The following is a 27,160-nucleotide window of genomic DNA, read 5'->3' as shown; positions in this document are numbered from 1 at the left end:
CCTCGTCGTCGTAGCTCGCCGCCGCTTCCCGCCTCGCCCTCGACTACGCTAAAGTTCGCTGCTGCCGCTCTCCGCCTCGCCCTCGAGTTCACCGCCGCCGCCTCCCCACCCGACCTTCGAGTTCAACCTCCCCCCTACCCTTGAGTTCAGCCTCCAATGCTCCACTTTGAATTCGGCCACCTCGATCTCATCGATTCCCTTCTCTTAAATAATTTGAAAGAAAAAAAACATCCACTGCAATTTATCTACCTCATCAAGAAGCTCAGTCCGTCCCTTTCCTGCTTCAACTGTAGCTAAAGCCTTCTCATGCCAACCATGTTGAATAAGTCAAGAAATATGATCTTCAGCATCTCTAGAGAGAACAAATATGTTAAGATTTTTATCAAACCAAATATATAGTTCTACAAGTTCCCTAGTCTGTAGACTATAATACAATTAGAAATAACACGCCAAAGGGGATCTAAATTTTCATCTTTTAATTGAATCTGCGCTCATTTTCGTAAAATTTTGGTTCTTGTACGCATTGGCTATTAATGTATAAAAAAGCATGAAAATTTCTGAAGCGATCAAGGATGTGGAAGTGAACGAGAAGGCGTTAAAGCTAGAACTAACACGCGGTGTGTTAGAACTAACACGCGGTGTGTTAGAACTAACACGCCGTGGGTTAGAACTAACATGCCGCGTGTTAGAACTATAGCGAAAACAACATTGTAACATACCTAAAAAACATCAGAACTAACATCATAGCTCACAGAACTAACATCAGAGGTCACAGAACTAACATCATAGCTTACAGAACTAAAATCATTTTACACAGTGTAGTTCGAATCTGGAAAAACTCAAAAAAAAAATCAAAGTTGTAGGTCTCTTCAACAGATTTTCAACGCATCTCAAATCACCTCATTCCGAGATCGGATGAGAAAGTTATAATCAAAATACATATTATATGAATAATTTGAATCCGTAATTTGAATATATCATGATAAATGATAATAACTATGTGATATGGTTATAAATAACATTTATCGACGTTTGAGTATGCTAAGAATTGATTTAGGATCAATTTAATATATCTATATGTGCCTAAATCTGGAAAAACTCAAAAGACCAAAGTTGTAGGTCTCTTCAACAGCTTTCTAACGCATCTCAAATCACCTCATTCCGAGATCAGACGAAGAACTTATGGCGAAAATAACATTGTAAACATAATATGGGAGCTCACAGAACTAACATGAGAGATCATAGAACTAACATAGGAGCTCACAGAACTAAAATTATTTTACACAGCTGTAGTTCGAATCTAATCTAAAAAAACTCAAAAGACCAAAGTTGTAGGTCTCTTCAACAGCTTTTCAACGCATCTCAAATCACCTTATTTCGAGATCGGATGAGAAAGTTATAACCAAAATACAGATCATATGAATAATTTGAATCCGTAATTTGAATATATCATGATAAATTATAATAAATATGTGAGGTAAATTTGAATATATCATGATAAATGATAATAACTATGTGATATGGTTATAAATAACATTTATCGATGTTTGAGTATGCTAGGAATTGATTTGGGATCAATTTAGTATATATATTTGCGTGAATCTGGAAAAACTCAAAAGATCAAAGTTGTAGATCTTTTCAACAGCTTTGTAACGCATCTTAAATCACCTCATTCCGAGATCGGACGGAGAAATTATAGCGAAAATAACATTGTAAATATAACATGGGAGCTCACAGAACTAACATGAGAGTGTTTGTGGGAAATTTTGTAATAAAAAGAATATAAGGAAAGAATTGCGTTTGATTTTATTCTCTCTAACTGCTTAGAAAAAGAATGATTACAACTCTCTCAACTCTCGATTACAATTTGAATTCCTGGTTACAAAAGAGAAGAGAATGATCTGGATTCTCCCCTTTGTTTAATTCTGGGTTCTTCACGGTAGCGATGAGATGCCTCCCTCGAATGCTTGCGTCGAGTTTGCTTCCCGTTGACGATCCGAATATCTATACTTCACTGGAACAACTGTCTTGGCCGGTTGATAACTCTTGTCGAGTTTTGTGATTCAGAACAAGTAACAAACTCTAATGATAGAGTTGTTGGAACCGAAAAGAATTCGGTTGATAAGCCAAATATCGATGGTTTAGAGATCCTCCGTTTGTTGATTTCCCAGACTGTGTAAGGAGTCAATCCTCCTTTTTCTGATTCTGGAAGATTTGATCGAAAGATCCCCCTCCGATTAATGAAAAGAAATCTCTCTTGATCTGATTATCAAAAATCCAATCTCCCCCAATCCAAAAAGAGATCCCTTTCTCTGTTGAGTTTGTTGCTATTTATAGGGGGATTAGGGGTGTAACTGCCCCCATAATCCGCGCCTAAATGGGGGTTTAGTTACCCCATTAGTCGGGTGTAACAACCCACTAAAGCCACTCCTCAAATCGTGGGTGAAGAACAGCTTCGAAGTTGTTACGATCACGTTTGAATGAGTCAGAACCTTGACCTGCGTTCTGGCGGTGATTGAGCTGCGTTTGGCAGCGACTGACGGGCTGCGTTGGGCAGTGATGGATGAGTTGCGTCGGCAGCGGTTGATAAGCTGCGTTGGGCAGCGGTTGATAAGCTGCGTTGGGCAGCGGTTGATAAGCTGCGTTGGGCAGCGGTTGATAAGCTGCGTTGGGCAGCGGTTGATAAGCTGCGTTGGGCAGCGGTTGATAAGCTGCGTTGGGCAGCGGTTGATAAGCTGCGTTGGGCAGCGGTTGATAAGCTGCGTTGGGCAGCGGTTGATAAGCTGCGTTGGGCAGCGGTTGATAAGCTGCGTTGGGCAGCGGTTGATAAGCTGCGTTGGGCAGCGGTTGATAAGCTGCGTTGGGCAGCGGTTGATAAGCTGCGTTGGGCAGCGGTTGATAAGCTGCGTTGGGCAGCGGTTGATAAGCTGCGTTGGGCAGCGGTTGATAAGCTGCGTTGGGCAGCGGTTGATAAGCTGCGTTGGGCAGCGGTTGATAAGCTGCGTTGGGCAGCGGTTGATAAGCTGCGTTGGGCAGCGGTTGATAAGCTGCGTTGGGCAGCGGTTGATAAGCTGCGTTGGGCAGCGGTTGATAAGCTGCGTTGGGCAGCGGTTGATAAGCTGCGTTGGGCAGCGGTTGATAAGCTGCGTTGGGCAGCGGTTGATAAGCTGCGTTGGGCAGCGGTTGATAAGCTGCGTTGGGCAGCGGTTGATAAGCTGCGTTGGGCAGCGGTTGATAAGCTGCGTTGGGCAGCGGTTGATAAGCTGCGTTGGGCAGCGGTTGATAAGCTGCGTTGGGCAGCGGTTGATAAGCTGCGTTGGGCAGCGGTTGATAAGCTGCGTTGGGCAGCGGTTGATAAGCTGCGTTGGGCAGCGGTTGATAAGCTGCGTTGGGCAGCGGTTGATAAGCTGCGTTGGGCAGCGGTTGATAAGCTGCGTTGGGCAGCGGTTGATAAGCTGCGTTGGGCAGCGGTTGATAAGCTGCGTTGGGCAGCGGTTGATAAGCTGCGTTGGGCAGCGGTTGATAAGCTGCGTTGGGCAGCGGTTGATAAGCTGCGTTGGGCAGCGGTTGATAAGCTGCGTTGGGCAGCGGTTGATAAGCTGCGTTGGGCAGCGGTTGATAAGCTGCGTTGGGCAGCGGTTGATAAGCTGCGTTGGGCAGCGGTTGATAAGCTGCGTTGGGCAGCGGTTGATAAGCTGCGTTGGGCAGCGGTTGATAAGCTGCGTTGGGCAGCGGTTGATAAGCTGCGTTGGGCAGCGGTTGATAAGCTGCGTTGGGCAGCGGTTGATAAGCTGCGTTGGGCAGCGGTTGATAAGCTGCGTTGGGCAGCGGTTGATAAGCTGCGTTGGACAGCGGTTGATAAGCTGCGTTGGGTAGCGGTTGATAAGCTGCGTTGGGCAGCGGTTGATAAGCTGCGTTGGGCAGCGGTTGATAAGCTGCGTTGGGCAGCGGTTGATAAGCTGCGTTGGGCAGCGGTTGATAAGCTGCGTTGGGCAGCGGTTGATAAGCTGCGTTGGGCAGCGGTTGATAAGCTGCGTTGGGCAGCGGTTGATAAGCTGCGTTGGGCAGCGGTTGATAAGCTGCGTTGGGCAGCGATTGATAAGCTGCGTTGGGCAGCGATGGAGCTGCGTTCGAGCTGTGCTTGGCAGCGATTGGAGCTGCGTTCGAGCTGTGCTTGGCAGCGATTGGAGCTGCGTTCTAGCTGTTGATTGTTGTAGTATTTAGATTTCTCTGTCTTTATATATGGATGACACCAAAGACCAGTAAAGAAGGTCTTATTCAGGCCATTTGTGACAATTGAGGCATCTCAATAACGCTCTATCAACTGCAGGTCATGATCTCCACTGAGTGTGTCGAATATCATTACACTGCTCATCAGCACCTCTAATGGTTGCTAACATGATATCAGTCATGTTGTTGTCGCAGCCATCAAGATCAATCATCTCACATAAGAAGCTGCATTCGTGTTTATAGCTGTTGAAGCGGCGTAGGTGATTGAATCGGTGTAGTGTCTTGATGATGGTACGCGGGGAGGACTTCCACGTCTTGGTTTGAAGAGATCGTCGATTTGTAATCCTTTCTGTCAGAGTATTGCTAAAGACTGTCGTTTTGTAATCTTTGCTTTAACTCTTTGACATGTGAAAATCTTCGAATTGTAGCCTTCTGGAAGTCGTCAGATTGTAACTTCCATCATCAGTGTTCGATGGAGACTCAGCTATCCATTGTGATTTTTAGACAGCCTACAGAACCCCCTCCAAAGTTTTCGAAAGTTCGCGGTTGACTGGGACGAATTTTCGGAATACTTTGGATCCCAAAACTTTGCTGATTAAATGTATTCCATCGTAGACTGAGTAGAGCATCTCAGGGTTTTAGGCAAATTTTGTCGACATCCTCCTTCTTGTTTGCTTTGTCAATAATGGCTTTGGCCTCAGCTTGCATGAACAGACTTTCATCCCCAGCTTAGTCAGGAGGACAGCTTCGAAAGACTCTTCTCGATCAGCTTGTCTAGGGTAGAATGATCTCAGCAGTCTGATTATTGCTTGGAATATTAACCCCTTTGAAGGTGTTATTTATGTGAGTGCAGTCATCAGAACGCATGTCTAAATCATGCGTTCGACTGTTTGACCGTGAGGGTGCGTTTGGTAGTTTGAAAAACCCCTCCTCCCCTTCATTTGAAAACGCGAGAATCACGTTTCAGGTGAGATTTTACCTAAAATCTCGTTTCGATTTGACAGCTACAGCTGTTTATAAATGGACCACTGAGGTCAAATCAAAAAGTCATTCGACTTTTCCCTTTCTTGTTTGATTTCTAAACAGGGCTACTGTTCATCTTCTCCAGCGCTTCAACGGAAGAAAGGGTCCGTTCCTGAATATTCCGCCCATCTTCGTCTTCCACTTCACGGTTGCCATGGGACCCAAGAAGAAAATGGCCTCCAAATCGAAGACCGCCCAAGCTCCGGATGTTTCTTTGGCTAGAGCCTCCGGGGATGATCAAGTTCTCACGCCTTCGTCGCTAGTTCCTTCAACCAATGGTAAGATTGACCCATTGGAAGTCGATTTGACAGATCTCTCATTTTCGACCCTTGATTGGCGATCCGTATTCCATCTTTAAACTCACAAGATAATTCTCAGTGTTTACCAATTAAACGTATGGCTAGCTCCATCGTTCCTGAAATTTCAACGTAGGTTCAGACCCTGCGTTTAAAAAATTTTGGACGCAGGTCTGAACCTTGTGTTTAGAATTTTGGATGCAGGTTGAGACCCTGCGTTCAAGACCCCGAACGCAGGTCTGAACCTTGCGTTTAGAATTTCGGATGCAGGTTGAGACCCTGCGTTCAAGACCCCGAACGCAGGTTTGAACCTTGTATTCTTGAGTTAGACTTCTTATGACTAATTTTTCTATTTGCAGTATGCTACTCCAAAGAGCCTCTTTCTTTCAACCACTACTTCGGTCATGCGGGAGGTGCGGAGAAGAATACAATCTTCAGCTTCGCCTTTGAATATCCAGTGTTTCAGAACACCCACAAAGAACGGTCGAAGCTCATCACTCAAGCCTTTCCTGAGACTCTCAGGTCTTTGGTTACAAATGCCAAATTCGAAACCGCAGAGCGTGAGATTTTAAAGAAGCCGTCCTTCCTATTCGGGGATTCTGTAAAAATGGACCCCAAGCGGATGTCCGAGGGGAATTACAAATGGCTGAAGGTAGTTAACAACCGTCGTCTTTTCCTTCCCAACTTGGAGCGGATGTGGCCAATTTCTTATTATCAGTGCGCTTCTATTCCGCGGTCGATGAATTGGGAACTTGTTCAAGACCAAGGCGGTGTTGCTACGGGGCACATCACTCATCGGGGTACTCATCCCGCTGGTTTCATTAATTTCATGGCTTTGAAGCCAGGTTTATTCCAAAAAGAGCACCCTGTCGGAGAGTCTGCTAAATTGGCAGAGGTGTTTATTAGAACATTTATTTCTGTCAAAGGAGAATTCCCTGCTCGGGATTTCAGGGCCCCTACTTGGGTTCACTCCAGTGATGCGGACTGGTGGGCCCGGATGATAAATTTCGTCTTGGAGGAACTAGAAGAACCCTTGAGAATTTCGGATTTGAGAGTTCCGAATTCCCTGCTCGGGATTTCAGGGCCCCTACTTGGGTTCACTCCAGTGATGCGGATTGGTGGGCCCGGATGATAAATTTCGTCTTGGAGGAGCTAGAAGAACCCTTGAGAATTTCGGATTTGAGAGTTCCTATAACAGCCACTCGATACGGTATTCCTCCGAATTACAGCGGACTCTTCGCTATGCTGGAATTCTACAACCCTCACACCGGCACCTTTTTCACTCCAGTTGGTGAGCTGGGCTTCGCTCTCCACGAAATGTTTGAGATTTCTGGACTGTCTTTTGGGGAATTGCCTTATGAGGAGTTTGTTCCCGGAAGCAGGGAATTAGAGATCCTGAAAAATGGTGCTCCCGAAATCTACGACACTTACTGGGAATTGATGTGCCATTTCCAGATATGTGCGCAAATTACTGGGAAAAGAGCAAGCGGCGTGAAACAAGGACAATGGGCGGAATATCTTTTCCACAATCTGTGGGACAAAGAAGCTGAGGTGACTCGCTTAGCGGCCAGTACCCTTGAGGAAATCACCGAACGTATCAATGACGCAACTTCTCATTATACTTGCGAGGTTGAGGAGGATGTCTTCCCGGCGTTTACCACGTTCGAAAGCTTCCACTATCAGGCAGAAGTCCCTATCTCGGACATGGCTTTGTTCGCTGGTTTTCTGACTCTTTGGTTGAAGCGTTGCGTGGTACCCACAAGGCCAGTGGATGCTATTACAGTAGAAGTTTTATACCCTGCTGTTCTACTGGCTTATGGACGACCTTTGAATCTTCTTTCAGCCATGGTGTGCTGTTTACAAAGTGGCTTGCGGGAACTATCTTCTGAGTTCATTGCCGTCAAGAAAGTGGATTCTGACGGGACGACCGTCATTCAAACCCCAACCCCTCGGGTGCCGATGCCGTATATTTACTTGGTATCTTGGTTTGTGCTGCACTGCCCTCCAATAATGACGACTCCTGAATCAAATGACACCTCAACCCCTCTTGTTCAGCAATTAGAAACTTCTGACTGGGCTGGTTGGTACCAAGTTAAATTCCGTGAAATTTTGAGACGGGATTATAATTACAAGATTGCTGTCAAGTTTCCCGCCTTCGAGGGTGGCGCGTATGGAGAACTTCATCAAGACTCTCCGGGGCCGAATTCTTTCACCATGCTTAGCAAGGGCGCTTTTTGGTGGCTCATAAACATTCGTCCGGGCTATCTTATTTTTCGACAAGGGCGGAAATGCTTTATTGAACCATATCAGCCTTATCGCTTTTCTCGGCAATTTGGCTATGATCAGCTCTATGTTGGGAACCCAAACCCTACTCTTGCATTCATAGGTAATGTGTATGAAGGAGCGAGAGCTTGGTTTTACTCAGTGGCTGGTTGCACTGGAGCGAAATTCCGACTTCCTCACAAGATGCCCAATGCTCGCACCTCTCTGAGCTTCTGTACCTGGTACCAAGCCGCTTCTCAGCTTTCAGCCTATAACATGAATACTTCTTGTTTGAAGGACATCCGCAAATGGTATGCTTCGAAGAGGAGCGCTAAAAAGTTTCGCGCCCGAGGAGCTAATGAATACTTGTCCTATGAGAAGTTAATTCCAGAGGATGAACGGCAGCAATCACCGGAGCGAGTTCCGGAAGAGATCAGGATGCCGGATACTCGCGAAGTGGAACCTTCAAGAGTCTTGACTCGAAGTCAGAGTGCCAGTGGAAAAAGAAAGCTGGGGTCAGTCGATGAAGCAGAGTATGACAAGAGAGCCCGTCGGAAGTTAACGCTCGGACCCCCGGCTTCCAAACTTATGTCGGATGCTCAGAAAGCCTGGCGTGCCGAAGAAGACCAAGAATCGACTGCTATGGAACTCTCGCCTCGGCCTAGTCTCCCTACTGTTGGTCCTGCTTTAGGAAGCCATGATCCTTCTGCTCATTCATTGCATGAAGAAGAGCGTGGAGATGAATCTTTTGCAGGGGGTGCAGAGTTTGTCCCCGAAGATACACTTCATGATACTGCCTCCACTACCCCTCATGTTGCCGAAGACGTAGCTCCTGTCCAAGAACCTCTAGAGGCTGCCCAACAAAGCTCAGCAACGGGCAAGTCTCCTTCAACTTCTGTGTTATTGCCAATTATAGGAGATTCACAGTCTAGCCCTACTACTGGAATCGTAGCAAAGCCTATTGTCGTCGAAGATGCGCCAGCACTACCTCCCGTGGGCGGAGAGGAACTCATGGATCATGGTGATGATGCGGACGCCGCAAATGATGATGGTGACCAAAGCGGGAATGAAGGGGATAATGACAACCTGGGTGATGACATTGATGAACTTTATGACTGGGGTGTTCCACCACCCTCCTTTTCTGACAAGGCGTCACCTTACATTCCTCTACCTCTTGCTGGTAAGTGTCGTTTGTTTCGACTCGACTGATCTTCAATCTGTATTTACATAATTTTTCCATACAGATCCCATGGTACATGAAGCGAGTACTGTCACTCCTCCCTCGTCGCAACAGCTTATGCTATTACCGGCTCAGGTGTCAGAGCCACCTCGCTTGGAGACCTCAATGACGATTCTCCCGCCGACAACTTTGTTGACAATTTCTTTAGCTTCTACAGAAGTTGTAGACGTGCCAAGGTCATCTCAAATGGGGGAACTGATGGCTATGCAATCGAGCCCCTCTCAGCTGGATATTGGCACTCCTTCTCAAGCTACTACACCGAAATCACCTGCCGGCCTTTTACTTGGCTTTGCATCTTCGGAAGTTTCTGTACCATCTCCTATTGCTGTTTCGAGCCCCGCAGACGTACCAGATTTTGTCAAGATTTCCCTTGACTACTTGAGAGGGCTTACCAAGAAAATAATTGAGGTTGTGCTAGCCGGACGAGATACTTTTGATACCTTCAAACCCATGCTCACGAATAGTTTGAACAACCTCAAGCTTGTAGGTGACGTCGACGTCGTTCAGCGCTGCTCTGAAGCTATCTCACGTCTAGAAGGACAACTCAGATTCTTGGAAGCTTTAGGTCGCGCTGATATCCAAGCGCAGATTGCATCTACTTTTGAGGATATTCGAGCCGAAGAACTCAATAAGTATGAAGCCGCTCAACGTCATATAGCTGAGGAAGAGGTTGAGGTTGAACAACTGCAACAGCTACATGCTCAAAAACAAGTTGAGCTGACACTTTCGAATACTTCTCTGGAGAATTTGCGAGAGAAGATCGCTGCCGCTGAAGTGGAGTTGACTAGGATGAAGGCTCAATTCAAACGAGAAGAATCTATTGTCACTGAGCTCAACGTCAAAAGTGCTGCTTCCCTGGTGAATTACCGTGCCAAGGCTGGTGCTCTGGAAGAGGCTAAGAAGGAGGTATCTGCCATGCTGTCTAGTGAGGACGAGCTTCGGAAACGGGCCGAGATGCTGGTTCGGGCCGACCATGAAGAAAAACTTTCTGACATTAAGTCTCAGCTAACTTCATTTGATCTGATGAATTGATGAGCCTGTTTTCGTATCGTTCTTTTGGTAGGAACAACACTTATCTTAGGTCACCTTGTTTTCCTTTAAATAAAGGTAGTGTTGCCGTTTGGCTTTTTATTGTTTCTTTTTCATATCATGTTTTGACATGGAACAATGAAATACCAATTTGATATTGCGACAACAACTATTTATTCCTCTTGTATTATGCTTTTGCCTTAAATACTGGAAGAATAATGTAAATGCCAGGAATACAGTATTAACGTGGCACACTTTGTGGTCCCGTCGCTCTATTGTTAAGAGTCGACGAGTGGAAGGTGTTGCGATTGGAGCAACTTTGAGGACTTATCGCTCTATTGACGAGAGTCGATAAACTAGAAGTGTTGCGATTGGAGCAACTTTGAGGACTTATCGCTCTATTGACGAGAGTCGATAAGGTAGAAGTGTTGCGTTCAGGGCAACTTTGAGGACTTATCGCTCTATTGACGAGAGTCGATAAGGTAGAAGTGTTGCGTTCAGGGCAACTTTGAGGACTTATCGCTCTATTGACGAGAGTCGATAAGGTAGAAGTGTTGCGTTCAGGGCAACTTTGAGGACTTATCGCTCTATTGACGAGAGTCGATAAGGTAGAAGTGTTGCGTTCAGGGCAACTTTGAGGACTTATCGCTCTATTGACGAGAGTCGATAAGGTAGAAGTGTTGCGTTCAGGGCAACTTTGAGGACTTATCGCTCTATTGACGAGAGTCGATAAGGTAGAAGTGTTGCGTTCAGGGCAACTTTGAGGACTTATCGCTCTATTGACGAGAGTCGATAAGGTAGAAGTGTTGCGTTCAGGGCAACTTTGAGGACTTATCGCTCTATTGACGAGAGTCGATAAGGTAGAAGTGTTGCGTTCAGGGCAACTTTGAGGACTTATCGCTCTATTGACGAGAGTCGATAAGGTAGAAGTGTTGCGTTCAGGGCAACTTTGAGGACTTATCGCTCTATCGACGAGAGTCGATAAGGTAGAAGCGTTGCGTTCAGGGCAACTTTGAGGACTTATCGCTCTATTGACGAGAGTCGATAAGGTAGAAGTGTTGCGTTCAGGGCAACTTTGAGGACTTATCGCTCTATTGACGAGAGTCGATAAGGTAGAAGTGTTGCGTTCAGGGCAACTTTGAGGACTTATCGCTCTATTGACGAGAGTCGATAAGGTAGAAGTGTTGCGTTCAGGGCAACTTTGAGGACTTATCGCTCTATTGACGAGAGTCGATAAGGTAGAAGTGTTGCGTTCAGGGCAACTTTGAGGACTTATCGCTCTATTGACGAGAGTCGATAAGGTAGAAGTGTTGCGTTCAGGGCAACTTTGAGGACTTATCGCTCTATTGACGAGAGTCGATAAGGTAGAAGTGTTGCGTTCAGGGCAACTTTGAGGACTTATCGCTCTATTGACGAGAGTCGATAAGGTAGAAGTGTTGCGTTCAGGGCAACTTTGAGGACTTATCGCTCTATTGACGAGAGTCGATAAGGTAGAAGTGTTGCGTTCAGGGCAACTTTGAGGACTTATCGCTCTATTGACGAGAGTCGATAAGGTAGAAGTGTTGCGTTCAGGGCAACTTTGAGGACTTATCGCTCTATTGACGAGAGTCGATAAGGTAGAAGTGTTGCGTTCAGGGCAACTTTGAGGACTTATCGCTCTATTGACGAGAGTCGATAAGGTAGAAGTGTTGCGTTCAGGGCAACTTTGAGGACTTATCGCTCTATTGACGAGAGTCGATAAGGTAGAAGTGTTGCGTTCAGGGCAACTTTGAGGACTTATCGCTCTATTGACGAGAGTCGATAAGGTAGAAGTGTTGCGTTCAGGGCAACTTTGAGGACTTATCGCTCTATTGACGAGAGTCGATAAGGTAGAAGTGTTGCGTTCAGGGCAACTTTGAGGACTTATCGCTCTATTGACGAGAGTCGATAAGGTAGAAGTGTTGCGTTCAGGGCAACTTTGAGGACTTATCGCTCTATTGACGAGAGTCGATAAGGTAGAAGTGTTGCGTTCAGGGCAACTTTGAGGACTTATCGCTCTATTGACGAGAGTCGATAAGGTAGAAGTGTTGCGTTCAGGGCAACTTTGAGGACTTATCGCTCTATTGACGAGAGTCGATAAGGTAGAAGTGTTGCGTTCAGGGCAACTTTGAGGACTTATCGCTCTATTGACGAGAGTCGATAAGGTAGAAGTGTTGCGTTCAGGGCAACTTTGAGGACTTATCGCTCTATTGACGAGAGTCGATAAGGTAGAAGTGTTGCGTTCAGGGCAACTTTGAGGACTTATCGCTCTATTGACGAGAGTCGATAAGGTAGAAGTGTTGCGTTCAGGGCAACTTTGAGGACTTATCGCTCTATTGACGAGAGTCGATAAGGTAGAAGTGTTGCGTTCAGGGCAACTTTGAGGACTTATCGCTCTATTGACGAGAGTCGATAAGGTAGAAGTGTTGCGTTCAGGGCAACTTTGAGGACTTATCGCTCTATTGACGAGAGTCGATAAGGTAGAAGTGTTGCGTTCAGGGCAACTTTGAGGACTTATCGCTCTATTGACGAGAGTCGATAAGGTAGAAGTGTTGCGTTCAGGGCAACTTTGAGGACTTATCGCTCTATTGACGAGAGTCGATAAGGTAGAAGTGTTGCGTTCAGGGCAACTTTGAGGACTTATCGCTCTATTGACGAGAGTCGATAAGGTAGAAGTGTTGCGTTCAGGGCAACTTTGAGGACTTATCGCTCTATTGACGAGAGTCGATAAGGTAGAAGTGTTGCGTTCAGGGCAACTTTGAGGACTTATCGCTCTATTGACGAGAGTCGATAAGGTAGAAGTGTTGCGTTCAGGGCAACTTTGAGGACTTATCGCTCTATTGACGAGAGTCGATAAGGTAGAAGTGTTGCGTTCAGGGCAACTTTGAGGACTTATCGCTCTATTGACGAGAGTCGATAAGGTAGAAGTGTTGCGTTCAGGGCAACTTTGAGGACTTATCGCTCTATTGACGAGAGTCGATAAGGTAGAAGTGTTGCGTTCAGGGCAACTTTGAGGACTTATCGCTCTATTGACGAGAGTCGATAAGGTAGAAGTGTTGCGTTCAGGGCAACTTTGAGGACTTATCGCTCTATTGACGAGAGTCGATAAGGTAGAAGTGTTGCGTTCAGGGCAACTTTGAGGACTTATCGCTCTATTGACGAGAGTCGATAAGGTAGAAGTGTTGCGTTCAGGGCAACTTTGAGGACTTATCGCTCTATTGACGAGAGTCGATAAGGTAGAAGTGTTGCGTTCAGGGCAACTTTGAGGACTTATCGCTCTATTGACGAGAGTCGATAAGGTAGAAGTGTTGCGTTCAGGGCAACTTTGAGGACTTATCGCTCTATTGACGAGAGTCGATAAGGTAGAAGTGTTGCGTTCAGGGCAACTTTGAGGACTTATCGCTCTATTGACGAGAGTCGATAAGGTAGAAGTGTTGCGTTCAGGGCAACTTTGAGGACTTATCGCTCTATTGACGAGAGTCGATAAGGTAGAAGTGTTGCGTTCAGGGCAACTTTGAGGACTTATCGCTCTATTGACGAGAGTCGATAAGGTAGAAGTGTTGCGTTCAGGGCAACTTTGAGGACTTATCGCTCTATTGACGAGAGTCGATAAGGTAGAAGTGTTGCGTTCAGGGCAACTTTGAGGACTTATCGCTCTATTGACGAGAGTCGATAAGGTAGAAGTGTTGCGTTCAGGGCAACTTTGAGGACTTATCGCTCTATTGACGAGAGTCGATAAGGTAGAAGTGTTGCGTTCAGGGCAACTTTGAGGACTTATCGCTCTATTGACGAGAGTCGATAAGGTAGAAGTGTTGCGTTCAGGGCAACTTTGAGGACTTATCGCTCTATTGACGAGAGTCGATAAGGTAGAAGTGTTGCGTTCAGGGCAACTTTGAGGACTTATCGCTCTATTGACGAGAGTCGATAAGGTAGAAGTGTTGCGTTCAGGGCAACTTTGAGGACTTATCGCTCTATTGACGAGAGTCGATAAGGTAGAAGTGTTGCGTTCAGGGCAACTTTGAGGACTTATCGCTCTATTGACGAGAGTCGATAAGGTAGAAGTGTTGCGTTCAGGGCAACTTTGAGGACTTATCGCTCTATTGACGAGAGTCGATAAGGTAGAAGTGTTGCGTTCAGGGCAACTTTGAGGACTTATCGCTCTATTGACGAGAGTCGATAAGGTAGAAGTGTTGCGTTCAGGGCAACTTTGAGGACTTATCGCTCTATTGACGAGAGTCGATAAGGTAGAAGTGTTGCGTTCAGGGCAACTTTGAGGACTTATCGCTCTATTGACGAGAGTCGATAAGGTAGAAGTGTTGCGTTCAGGGCAACTTTGAGGACTTATCGCTCTATTGACGAGAGTCGATAAGGTAGAAGTGTTGCGTTCCGAACTGGATCGGCTTCTGCCCTTTCCTTTTGGACGGGACTTTGTAGAAAGCCTTTTGTGCGTCTTCCACTTCTTCATTGGAAGCGAAAGATGACTTGATTGGCATTGTTAGACATGCCTCTGTGCACAATGCGTGCCATGAGTGGGTACCTGCATCACGATCATTTACTATTTGTCCAACTTTAAAGGATTCATCAGACAAGTACGCCAAAATAAAATCTTCATTAATGCACCATTCGCCCTCACTCGGTACATTATTATTGTTCTCGACTGAACCAATTACATCAAAGTTTAACTCCCATGGACAATTCCCTTGCGGATCTGGCTCGACATCAGCTTCATTGCCACTGTCAACATCTTCTTTCTCCTGAGATTCCAAGTAGAAAACAGAGTCGGTGTGAAAGTTTTCTACCCCTCGGAAAGGATATTTTTCCGCAATCAGGGTTCGAACTTCTCCCTCATCATTAGCATATTTCATGACCTGATGTAGGGTAGACGGGACAATGCGGTTTGCATGTATCCATGGTCGTCCTAGCAAAAGATTGTAGGACGTGTCCGCATCTATGATGTAGCATGCTACTTCAGACTTAAGATCTCCGATCTGGCACCTGAGTTTGATCTTCCCTAGGGGTCGAGTACTGTTGGCGTTGAAACCAAAGATAGTGGTCTGGGTAGTGTGCAACCGATGCATAGGAATCCCTAAAACCTGCATGACCCTGTAAGGCATAATGCTGAGTGCGGAGCCCGGGTCAACCTGGACACGACTGATTTCAGAAGATCCGATATACCCTGTGTAGTACAGTGGTCGGTCATGTTCGTGTTTGACCTGCATGTCTTCTTGTGTGAATGATATGCAGGGTAGACTTCTTGCCACTTGCAGGCATTGCAGACAAGTTTGATTATCAGGAGCTTCAGGAACTGGAATGACTTGGGTGATGAAGCTCTCTGTATTCTTCAATGCCTCAATGAGAGTCTTCTGAGGCGGAGGGAGTTGTGACATAACCTAAACCACTTCTGGTTTTGTGGTAATAATCTTGAGGTTGTCCTTCAGGGGCTAGAGACATTCGGACTGGGGTTCGTCTACCTTTCCCGAAATTCAGACCTTGTTTTTCATTAAAATTATACCCCATTCGTTTCATCAATTGGATGGAATTGGGTTCGTGACTCAGGAGCTCATATAGAGTAATTCTGGCCGGTATGTTGGCCAATTGTGCCATGACGTTGAACTGAAAGGGAGTGCTAGACTCCCCGTGTTCCGGGTGGAGATTCCTGTTGAAACGGAGTTCTTTTTGTTTCCCTTTATCAGCCGGCTTTTTCGGGACAGAACCCCCAGCGTCTTGGGGCTGTTCCTCGACTTCTTGAGCATTCTGGCCGTAGTCTTTCAAGTAAGTCTTTCCAGACCGAGTGCCAGGGTGATCTCCCGGATATGCTGCCAGGGCAATCCTCTCCTCTTCTGAATCTGTAAGGGTCTTGAGGTGGTCATCGTTCTCAGTAACGGAGGGGCTAATCATGTTAGAAGACTTAGCCTTGCCTCCTTTCTTCTTGGACGAGGTATTCGTCCACTGTTGGTCTTCCACTAGATCAGGGTGGACCCACATGATTTCTCTTTTGGAGGTTGTGAGTGGTACCAACCCCCTGTCTTTCTGACTGTGTAAGTCGGTGTTTTTCAGGTGCAATTCCCCTGTATGGACGGGAATGACACCATCTGCAGCAGCTACAGGGGGAAAGTCACCGAACTGGACCGCAATCAGGTTAGTGGATACAGTCTTCTGCTCCGGCTTCAGAGTAAGTACATTAGCATTCACCAAATTTTGTAAGATGTCCTTGAACACATAGCATTTTCTGGTAGGATGTCCCAAGAACCTGTGATAGCGACAGTAATTGGGGTCATCTATCTTCCCTGCTTCATCTGGCTTTCTGATTTCGGGGAGCTGCAATTTATTGTTCTTCCGAAGTAGTTGGAACAGAGTGTCCACATGCTCTTCTTTGAACGAATACTGCTTGGGCGCTCTTTGCTGATTGGGCGTCTTGCCTTGCTTAGTAGGCGGTGGGACTTGCGTGTAGTCAGCTGCTAAAGTCTCTTTTCCCTTAGACCGCTGGGCATTGTTCTGATTGCGTTGTTGCTGCGGTTTGGGTTGTGGCTCTTCTTCCGCTTTTATCCGAGCGACAATCTCTTCAGCTTGCTCCCCTTGTGAAACTAGTTGTCTCCAAGAGCGACATTCTGCTACTCCCATCGGGGCGAGGAGCTGAGTCTGCAGGTTGTGCCTGCAAGTTTCAACTAGAGTTGATTGGGTCATACCTGATGGGCATCGCAATGCCATGCTACGGAACCTTTCCACATAGACTTTAATAGATTCTCCCTTCTTTTGCTTTGTGGCGAGAAGAGTAGGAACCGAAACCTCTGTGTCATCTTCGAAGAATCTGGCCAAGAAAAGCCTTTCCAGATCTACCCATTTCTGGATTGATCCAGCAGGCAGTTTCATAAACCATTCAAAGGCCACCCCTTTAAGAGTGCCGATGAACAAGCGCGTCAGAATGGCATCATTGGCTACCACATCTCCTGTCTGAGACTTGAAGTAGTAGATATGCTGATTTGGTGATCCTGTACCGTCGAACGGTTGTAAGGTAGGGGCCTTAAACTTCGGTGGGTAAGGAGCGGTATCCCACTCAGCAGGGTAAGGCCGCACTACTCCCTCCTCGCTGAGCTCGCTTCGGTTGGCGATTGCATTGAGGCGAGCTTCCAGTTCATCCATCTTGGTAGATTGAGGGTGTAGTTCTTTCTCCACCTCTTTCTCACCTTCAGAAGAGGATTCCAAGTTGTGAGTCTCACGATCCGAATGTTCGGTCGCTTTCTGTTTTCCCTTTGAAGTTGTTCTCCGGGAAGATTCAGGTTTGTGGCCTTTTTCTGTAAGAAATTGGACGAACATATCCTTCAATTGGAGAAGTGTCTCCTGTTGTGCCTGGAGCATGGTATGATGTTCATCCACTCTTTTAGCTATGTCCTCGGGATTCGTCGTCATGTAAACAGAAACTTTTTGTGCTCCAACAGAGCTTGAAGATTGAGATTCAGCTATTGCCGAATGTTCATCACTTGTCGTAATCCCTTGGGCTAACCTTTGGTAATTAACCGGGCGGATAGCTCCAGTCCGTGACCGGGTATGTCGATATACCCCTTCGAACTCGTCGCAAATTTCTCGAACGGTCGGGGAATGGCTTCTTTCTGATTCATCGGAACTGGGACACGGGGCTTTTCCTCTACTGGTCATGTTGATGGTAACCTGAGGGTATTCAGCTTCAGAAACTTTCTTCTTTTGACGTCGTCGTTTGGTAGGTCTTGCGACGTCAGTCAATCTGTCGAATACAGATCTGCGAGGTTCAGGAATACAACAGTGACATTCGGAAAGGACTGTTGAAATAAGCCGTTCGCAATGACATGGATGGGCTGCTCGTTGCGTTGGCTTTTCTCTGGAAAGCAACTCTCGCAAATCTGAGACCCGAGGACAGTTCTTCATCGGGGATGAAACTCCCTGTTCTTGAGTGGGTGAAATTGGTTCTTGTTGAACCTGACGGACCCTATTGCATTCGGGCGTCGAAGCGTGAGGGTCGCGTTTTGATTTATAAACACTAGGCCTTGGCCTGCGTTTAGTTGAAGGAACAGACCCTTTAGGGTCTTGTTTTGTTTGGACGCACTCTTGAGGTGCTTGTTTTCCCTTAACAGGGCTGTGCTTTGATTGGACAACGCACCACTGAGGGTCGCGTTTAAGTTGAATCACCCGAGGTTTGTAATTGGATTCATTACCTCGAAGTGTGCGTTCGCAATGCTTAGGCAGATCTTCGGAGACGCAATCCTTGCGTTGGACTCGGGATTGATTTTCTCGGAGGTGTGCTCGTCGGATGGACCTTCTTCGTCGTCGAGCAGCGTTTTTCTTGGCTTGTTTCAAAGCCTTAGTATCAGCAACACCGGCGTTGATTGTGCCTATCTCTGTCATAGGCCTTTTACAACCAAGTACACGCTGTGTCGACATAGGCGTGTGATCTTCGGTTTGCAGAGCGAGCTTGAGGCTTTGGCCAAAGGAGAGGACTTTCTTTGGCGTCTCAACAGCAGTTAAGACTTCTTTAGAGCTCTTACAAGCATCTCGCCTAGCCTTAGGGCTGAGCGATCCGGAAGAGAGAGCCTCCTCGTATTTGGCTTGGTCAAATTCCACGACCAAGGTTTCCACGGTTGTTCCAGTGAGGTGAACGTCGGATTGAAAAAGAGATCTTTTACTCTGTTGAGTTTGTTGCTATTTATAGGGGGATTAGGGGTGTAACTGCCCCCATAATCCGCGCCTAAATGGGGGTTTAGTTACCCCATTAGTCGGGTGTAACAACCCACTAAAGCCACTCCTCAAATCGTGGGTGAAGAACAGCTTCGAAGTTGTTACGATCACGTTTGAATGAGTCAGAACCTTGACCTGCGTTCTGGCGGTGATTGAGCTGCGTTTGGCAGCGACTGACGGGCTGCGTTGGGCAATGATGGATGAGTTGCGTTGGGCAGCGATTGATAAGCTGCGTTGGGCAGCGATGGAGCTGCGTTCGAGCTGTGCTTGGCAGCGATTGGAGCTGCGTTCGAGCTGTGCTTGGCAGCGATTGGAGCTGCGTTCGAGCTGTGCTTGGCAGCGATTGGAGCTGCGTTCTAGCTGTTGATTGTTGTAGTATTTAGATTTCTCTGTCTTTATATATGGATGACACCAAAGACCAGTAAAGAAGGTCTTATTCAAGCCATTTGTGACAATTGAGGCATCTCAATAACGCTCTGTCAACTGCAGGTCATGATCTCCACTGAGTGTGTCGAATATCATTACACTGCTCATCAGCACCTCTAATGGTTGCCAATATAATATTAGTCATGTTGTCGCAGCCATCAAGATCAATCATCTCACATAAGAAGCTGCATTCGTGTTTATAGCTGTTGAAGCGGCGTAGGTGATTGAATCGGTGTAGTGTCTTGATGATGGTACGCGGGGAGGACTTCCACGTCTTGGTTTGAAGAGATCGTCGATTTGTAATCCTTTCTGTCAGAGTATTGCTAAAGACTGTCATTTTGTAATCTTTGCTTTAACTCTTTGACATGTAAAAATCTTCGAATTGTAGCCTTCTGGAAGTCGTCAGATTGTAACTTCCATCATCAGTGTTTGATGGCGACTCAGCTATCCATTGTGATTTTTAGACAGCCTACAGAGAGCTCACAGAACTAACATCATAGCTCACAAAACTAACATGAGAGCTCACAAAACTAACATGAGAGCTCACAGAACTAAAATTATTTTACACAGATGTAGTTCGAATCTAAAAAAACTCAAAAGACCAAAGTTGTAGGTCTCTTCAACAGTTTTTCAACGCATCTCAAATCACCTCATTCCGAGATCGGAGAAGAAAGCTATAACCAAAATACAGATCATATTAATAATTTGAATCCGTAATTTGAATATATCATGATAAATGATAATAAATATGTGAGGTAAATTTGAATATATCATGATAAATGATAATAACTATGTGATATGATTATAAATAACATTTATCGTTGTTTGAGTATGCTAAGAATTGATTTGTGATCAATTTAATATATATATGTGCCTGATTCTAAAAAAACTCAAAAAGACCAAAGTTGTAGGTCTCTTCAACAGCTTTCCAACGCATCTCAAATCACCTAATTCCGAGATCGGATGGAGAAATTACAGCGAAAACAACATTGTAAACATACATAGGAAAACATCAGAACTAACATCAGAGTTCACAGAACTAACATGGGAGCTCACAGAACTAACATCATAGCTCACAGAACTAAAATTATTTTACACAGATTTAGTCCGAATCTGAAAAAGCTCTAAAGACCAAAAGTTGTAGGTCTCTTCAACAGCTTTTTAACGCATCTCAAGTCAACTCATTCCGAGATCGGATGAGAAAATTATAACCAAAATACAGATCATATGAATAATTACAGAGGTTCTAATAGGTATCAAAAACTATAACTGTTTGATTCAATTACAGAGGTTCTTTACTCCTTAGACGAGGGTATGAGCACAAAAACAAACAAACATAATAATCTCACTTATCATCAATAGTTGACTTTCCCTTCCTTCATAGAAAAGGAGTTAACCATTCAAAACGAAGCTGAAGAAGCCTTCAACTCCTCTAACATCTTCTTCAACTGGTTGATTCAATGTCACATTTCCAAATTCAATGCTCGAGTATTTCTTGTACACTGCTCTCAATTTACTCTTAGGTGCATCTGAGTGAGACTTAAGCAAAATTTCAGAGAAATCCCTGCACAATGCAGCAAAATTGTATTAAGAAAAATTTGCAGGACATAATTTGGACTTATACAAGTTAAGAAAAATTTGTAGGACGTAATTTGGACTCAGAGTACTTTATCAGACCTAACTTAGGAAAAATTACAACATCCTCGATTAGTACTATATCAGACCCAACACGACGTGTTAGTATCAGACCCAACACGGCGTGTTAGTTCTAATATGCGGCACGTTAGTTCTAACACACCCCGTGTTAGTTTTAGTTTTAACGCCTTCTCGCTCACTTCCCCATCCTTGATCGCTCCAGAAATTCTGAAGGGAGGGGGAAGGCTGAACTCAAGGGAGGGGGAAGGCTGAACTCGAAGGTCGGGTGAGGAGGAGGTGACAGTGAACACGAGGGCGAAGCAGAGAGCGGCAACGACGAACTCCGACGTAGTCGAGGGTGAGGCGGGGAGTGGCGGCAAGCTATGGCGATGAGGTTGGGCGGAGGAGAGGAGGGGAGGCGGCGTCGACCCCGAGGGGAGGCTTGGGGGCCTGGGTGGAGGCGGCGACAACGAGGAGGGCGAGGTCCAGGGCGACGAGCTTGAGAAAGCCCTTAGTTTTAGAGAGATATAGGGGAGAGAGAGAGAGAGGAGATGAGAGAGAATATGAGTGCTGGGTCTGAGGGATTGAGGGGAGTGGATAAGGATATTTTGGGGATTTAAGCTTAGCTGACATGTAATAATTGTTTAAAAGGGGCTGCAGCACAAAATGTCACACTTCAAGTGGCTGAACCACATGGGGAAACTAGAAGGGGCTGCAGCACATGAAGTTTCTGTTTTTGGGGCCCCGACACATTTTTCCCAAAAACGTATTGAGAATTAATTTGAATAATAGGCATGCTTGCAATTTTGTTGCTGTCTAAGTAAGGGAATGCTGCCTCGCTTACTCCAATAATTTAAATTGTGAACCAATACTTATGTTGAGAAAAGAATTGTATTGCACTTCCAATAACGACATGGTAACATTTCCTACCCGTTAACTCGTCTTCTATCCTTCAGCTTACAAATTTACTCCTGGTCAAAAGGTAAATCCCTGGAACGCAACGAGTCATAGAACTTGGTATATCTTTTCATGGATCCGCGTGCGAGATATCCAGGCCTACTTAGATGAACAATGATTTGGATCTTGATAATTATGATAGGGTTATACACTTGAGTAAAAGCAAAAGTAGTCAAATTGAACAATGATTTGGATCTTGATAATTATGATAGGGTTATACACTTGAGTAAAAGCAAAAGTAGTCAAAAATCAAGTAGGTAAATGAAGCTGATTTTTAGATAGGGTTATACACTTGAGTAAAAGCAAAAGTAGTCAAAAATCAAGTAGGTAAATGAAGCTGATTTTTAATCAGTAAAATAAACAAACACTACATCTAGATCTATTCTTCAGAAAGATTCATTTTTCTTCTTTCCGTCTTTATTTAGCTTCTGAAGCAATTATATCTATCTTTGCTAGAATTAGACAAGCCTTCCTCATGTCAGATTGGAATTTAAACATTGACATGCACACATCAGGCAACTGGTACTTTGCTATTTCCATAGCCAAAAATGGGGCTGGGAACCCTATTTTATAGTTGTAAGTTGGTGTGAGTTCGAAATAACTGTTAAACACAGGCATGTAACATCTCCAGGTTGGAGAATCTCTTAGAGAAGTAAATGGAATTTGTTGCTCATGCCTTTCCACTTACAATCAGGTTGTTATTTAGAGAGCGTTTGGCTACCAGTGTGTTTATCCCGTTTTCGTTTTTTTTTCCAAAAAAAACGTATACCCACGTTTGGGAACTGAGGTGTTTTTTTGAGCTGCCCTTCACAAAACACAGAAAAAACACGCTTTTGTCACTTTTCTTAAATCTTGATTAATTAAACCTAAAATTGTCTGTGTCTGACAACCACTACAACAATGATTGAAGACTGCAGCTTCAGTGCACTCAAAGAATTAAGAAGTAGGGAAACTAAGAAGTAAAACATATCTATATCAACACATGGCATAATTAATCATGCATATACAGTTTCGTGACGAATTCTTGGATGCACAATTTGGTGGCTGGTCAAAATAAAGGCATATTATCAAGAATATTTCTATGTCTTATTACTCCACAGAAACAGTGGAAATGATAGACGTACCCTACTTCTCAATAGCTGTACTCACTTTGGATGCTTTGAGTTTGAGAGAGACAACACGAAATCACTTCTATTAGCAAATGGAGTGTTACTTAATTAGGAATCTGTTTGTGAGTTATACCTAATATTCTTTTGGAGATGCTTGGTATATTTGTTAGGATAATTCCATTCTTTTTTCTTTTTCTTCTAATTTTGTGGATAAACTATATTTTTTTACAGCTATCATCATTCGATCTGCAGGTCAAAATTAAAAACGAAAACGAGAATGTATTAGATTTGTTCCCCTTTTACCTTTCTGTTAACAAAAATAACCCAGAGCGGATTATGGATAACACTTTGGTATTGTTTTCTTTGGTAGTGTTTCTGTGAGACAACAAGTCAATAAATGTTATTCGCTAAAACTTTTTCGTGCATGCTCAGAAGAAACGTTGCTTTCAAGAGGCATGTTTTCAGAAACAAATTGACGATATTTTTAAATGTAGTTTATGTTTTTGGTAGTTTTTATGACATATCTATCCATTAGCTTTTGATAATGTTTTTTCTCTCTGTATATAAACTTGAAACTAAACTTAGGTTTGTTCTGATCATTTTCACTTATAATTATTTCTAGGCACATTATTACGAAACACAACTGTTTGTGGTAAATAGATTTTGCTAAACATTGCCAAACAGCTATTTTCAATAATTATATAAGTTACTATTATAACATGTTTATTATGTGCATTTAAAATGCCAACTTTTCCAGCCTCTGACTTAGGGCGGTCTGGAATTGTTCTTATAAGGATGTTTCTACTTATTTTGATAAGAAGTAGTTAATAATGATGTTTCTACTTATTCATGTTTCATCCTATGTTGATTCCACAATAAATACATGTTGATTCCACTTTTCATGTGGATAATTTTATTCTAGTTTCATCCTATGTTGTTGATTCCACTTTTTATTTCATTCAAATAAACTCTCTAACGACATAATTCATGTTTCATCCTATGTTGATTCCATAATAAATACATGTTGATTCCACTTTTCATGTGGATAATTTTATTCCAGTTTCATCCTATGTTGTTGATTCCACTTTTTATTTCATTCAAATAAACTCTCTAACGACATATCAATATTCTTTTTGGTTTGATGTTGTTGTGACTGTAATAGATGTCAAGTGAAAATCGTGATGTCAACGAAGTGGTGGAGATTTCCCCTTCTCAAGGAGTGGGGTTTTGGTCTGAAAATGTGGAGCTTTATTTCATAGACTTGATGGTGGAAGAAGTGAAAAAGGGAAATAGGCATACAACTACATTTACTAGATCATCTTGGAAATTCATGGAGCATGAGTTGAAAAAGAAGACGGGGAGAGAATACACTCATGACCAAATGAAAAATAAGTTTAACCAATTGAGACAAAGATGGAGAAATTTAAAAAGTCTATTGACAGATACGGCAGTTGGGTATACTGTGAGCACCGGTCAAATATCTGCAACGGAAGATGTGTGGACTAAGTTGTATGCGGTAATACTCATTGATTAATTCAATTTTTATTAGATTCCTTATGTGAGTTTGAATTCATTATTATTTTTTGTTTTACGTAGACGCACAAGTACGCAAGATATTTTAGAAGGAAGGGTTGCAAAGGTTATGACAAGTTGTGCATCATTTTTGGTGATACAACTGCTACTGGTGATCATGCTCATCCTTCTACTAAAAGTCCTACCATTAGTGAAGATGATAATGGAGAAGAAGGTGAAGATGAGGAAGATGTTGAGTCATCTCGAGCTAAGAAAAAGGCAAAAGTGGCAAACAAACGTGTACCATTGAACCAGCAAATCCAATTAGCAATGGTTGAAGCTTTAACCTCAATGGGAGAAAACTCTAGGAAGAAAATGGAGTTGAGGGAGAGGAAAATGAGTTCGACTACTGCAGATAGTATGGGAGAAAACTCTAGGAAGAAAATGGAGTTGAGGGAGAGGAAAATGAGTTCGACTACTGCAGATAGTCATGTTAGTGGAGGGAGAGGAAGAAACTCCGAGGAAGAACAAGGAATGGTTCAGTGCATCACTGCACTTAGTGCTCTTCCCGATGTTGACTCAACTCAGTTTTCCAAGGCCGCACATATTTTGCATGATGATGCATCATGGAGAACTATGTTTTTAGCCATGCCTAGCGAGAGAAAGAAGGATTGGGTGTTAAAGCTACCTTGATGTTGTTTATGTTTGTTTCGAAGAAATTTGTATTTGTTTATGTTTGTGTTTGTTTCTATTAGGCCAAGGACTTTGTATGAGTTTCGATATGTTTGATTCTAGTAGGTCGAGGACTTTTGTGTGTGTTTAAAATTATGCTTGTGTTCTAGTAGATTGAAGACTTTTGGGTGTATTTGTGTTAGTTTTTGAACCTATATATGTGTATTTCCACAACGTTGTTGGAGTTATACTTGTTTATGTTGTTGACTTGTGTTTCATGCCTTATGTAAATTTATTCATGCCTTATGTTGTTGACATGTGTATTTGTGTTAAATGTTATTATACTTTGTAGGTATGGATGGTAATACAGATACAGATGATTATCAAATATCATCACAATCTGATTCAGACTCAGATTCAGATGAGGAGCAATTTCAAGTGTTATTGACTATTCATGCATTTATGGAGATTAATGGATCTTTTATGGAGCAGCCTCGACCACAAAGGATTTCAAAATTAAGTGGGCATGATTGGGTGATTGAGGTTCTAGGTGGTCACCCGGGTACTTGTTTTGACCTCTTCCGAATGAAAAAAGAAGCATTTATTAACCTTTGTGAAGAGTTAAAGAGAATTGGAAAATTAAAACATTCTAGAAATGTGACGATTCAAGAACAAGTAGCAATCTTTTTATTTGTGCTTTCTCATAATGAACGCCAACGTATGGCCGGGGATCGTTTTCAGCACTCACTAGAGACCATCTCTACATATTTTAAGAAGGTCCTTTATGCAATTTGCTCTCTAACCAAATATGTCATCGTTCCTCCATCATACGATGCAACTCCACCAGAGATATCATATACCACAAAGTATTATCCTTATTTCAAGTTATGTATATATTCCTTCCTACATTAATTATGTGAATTTTTTTACTATCGTTCTAATAGTAATATATTACATGACAGAATTGTGTAGGGGCTATAGATGGAACACATGTTTCAGCTTGTGTGCCGCAAGATAGTCAAGTTCCATATCGTGGAAAGAAAATTGTGCCGACAATGAATATGATGTGTGCTTGCTCTTTTGATATGCGGTTCACATTTGTTATGAGTGGATGGGAAGAATTGTGTAGGGGCTATAGAAGGAACACATGTTTCAGCTTGTGTGCCGCAAGATAGTCAAGTTCCATATCGTGGAAAGAAAATTGTGCCAACAATGAATATGATGTGTGCTTGCTCTTTTGATATGCGGTTCACATTTGTTATGAGTGGATGGGAATGAAGTGCAAATGATTCAAGAATTTTCTTAGAGTGCATTAGCAATCCCGCAAACAAATTCTCTATGCCCCCTGCAAGAAAGTATTATTTGGTTGACTCTGGATATACCAATATGTCGGGTTTCTTTCACCGTACCGTGGAGAGCGATATCATTTGAATGATTATCGAGGGCAGAATCTTCCACCGCAAGGTACTAGAGAACTATTTAATTACTTGCATTCGTCATTAAGGAATGTTATAGAACGATGCTTTGGGGTATTGAAAAAAAGATTTCCAGTTTTAAGAGATATGCCATCATATAGTTTGAGAAAACAAAAATATATAGCATTAGCATGTTGCGTTATTCACAACGTGATTCGAATGCATGATTCTGGAGATCCATTATTTGTCGAGTTTGAAAATGAAGATGTGGAGCTTGAAGAAGATGATATGACTGCACAAGAACAACAAACCATACCGGTCAATGTCGGCCCAGAGCACCTTCGTGAGATGTCAAGGTTTCGAGATCGTTTGGCCCAACGGATGTGGAACGATCGTGGTGGGTAATATCGGGATGTGTTTTGAAATTAATGTATATTATATTGTAATGTCACTAAAATACATTTTGAGCCTAATGTATATATATTATCAATGTTATTAGAACATGTTGAACAATTATTCATCGTTGTTTCATGATGGTGGAGACGTATTAGAATTTTTTTAAAAAAAATTTGAATTATAGGCATTGAAAAAAGCTTTCGAATGGTGGTTGACCGCCACCACCCGTCGGCC

The 27,160-nt window shown here is 43.7% G+C and overlaps 1 protein-coding gene across 2 annotated transcripts in view; it reads left to right on the top strand.

Moving 5' to 3' along the window:
- Positions 1–25,382, top strand: part of LOC109832746 — a 29,519-nt gene extending 4,137 nt beyond the window's left edge. Inside the window, exons 9-11 of one of the 2 annotated variants that reach the window (XM_020400155.1) lie at positions 24,094–24,447; positions 24,528–24,805; positions 24,875–25,382. In XM_020400155.1, the coding sequence (XP_020255744.1) occupies positions 24,094–24,447; positions 24,528–24,805; positions 24,875–25,136 (894 nt within the window). In that variant the 3' untranslated portion in view covers positions 25,137–25,382. The other variant, XM_020400154.1, reaches the window with a different exon arrangement.

The sequence above is a fragment of the Asparagus officinalis genome, chromosome 3 (genome assembly GCF_001876935.1).
Source record: "Asparagus officinalis chromosome 3, Aspof.V1, whole genome shotgun sequence".
Lineage (NCBI taxonomy): Eukaryota > Viridiplantae > Streptophyta > Magnoliopsida > Asparagales > Asparagaceae > Asparagus > Asparagus officinalis.
Note: the sequence above shows the minus strand (reverse complement) of the source record. Positions and strands in the feature narration are given on the sequence as shown.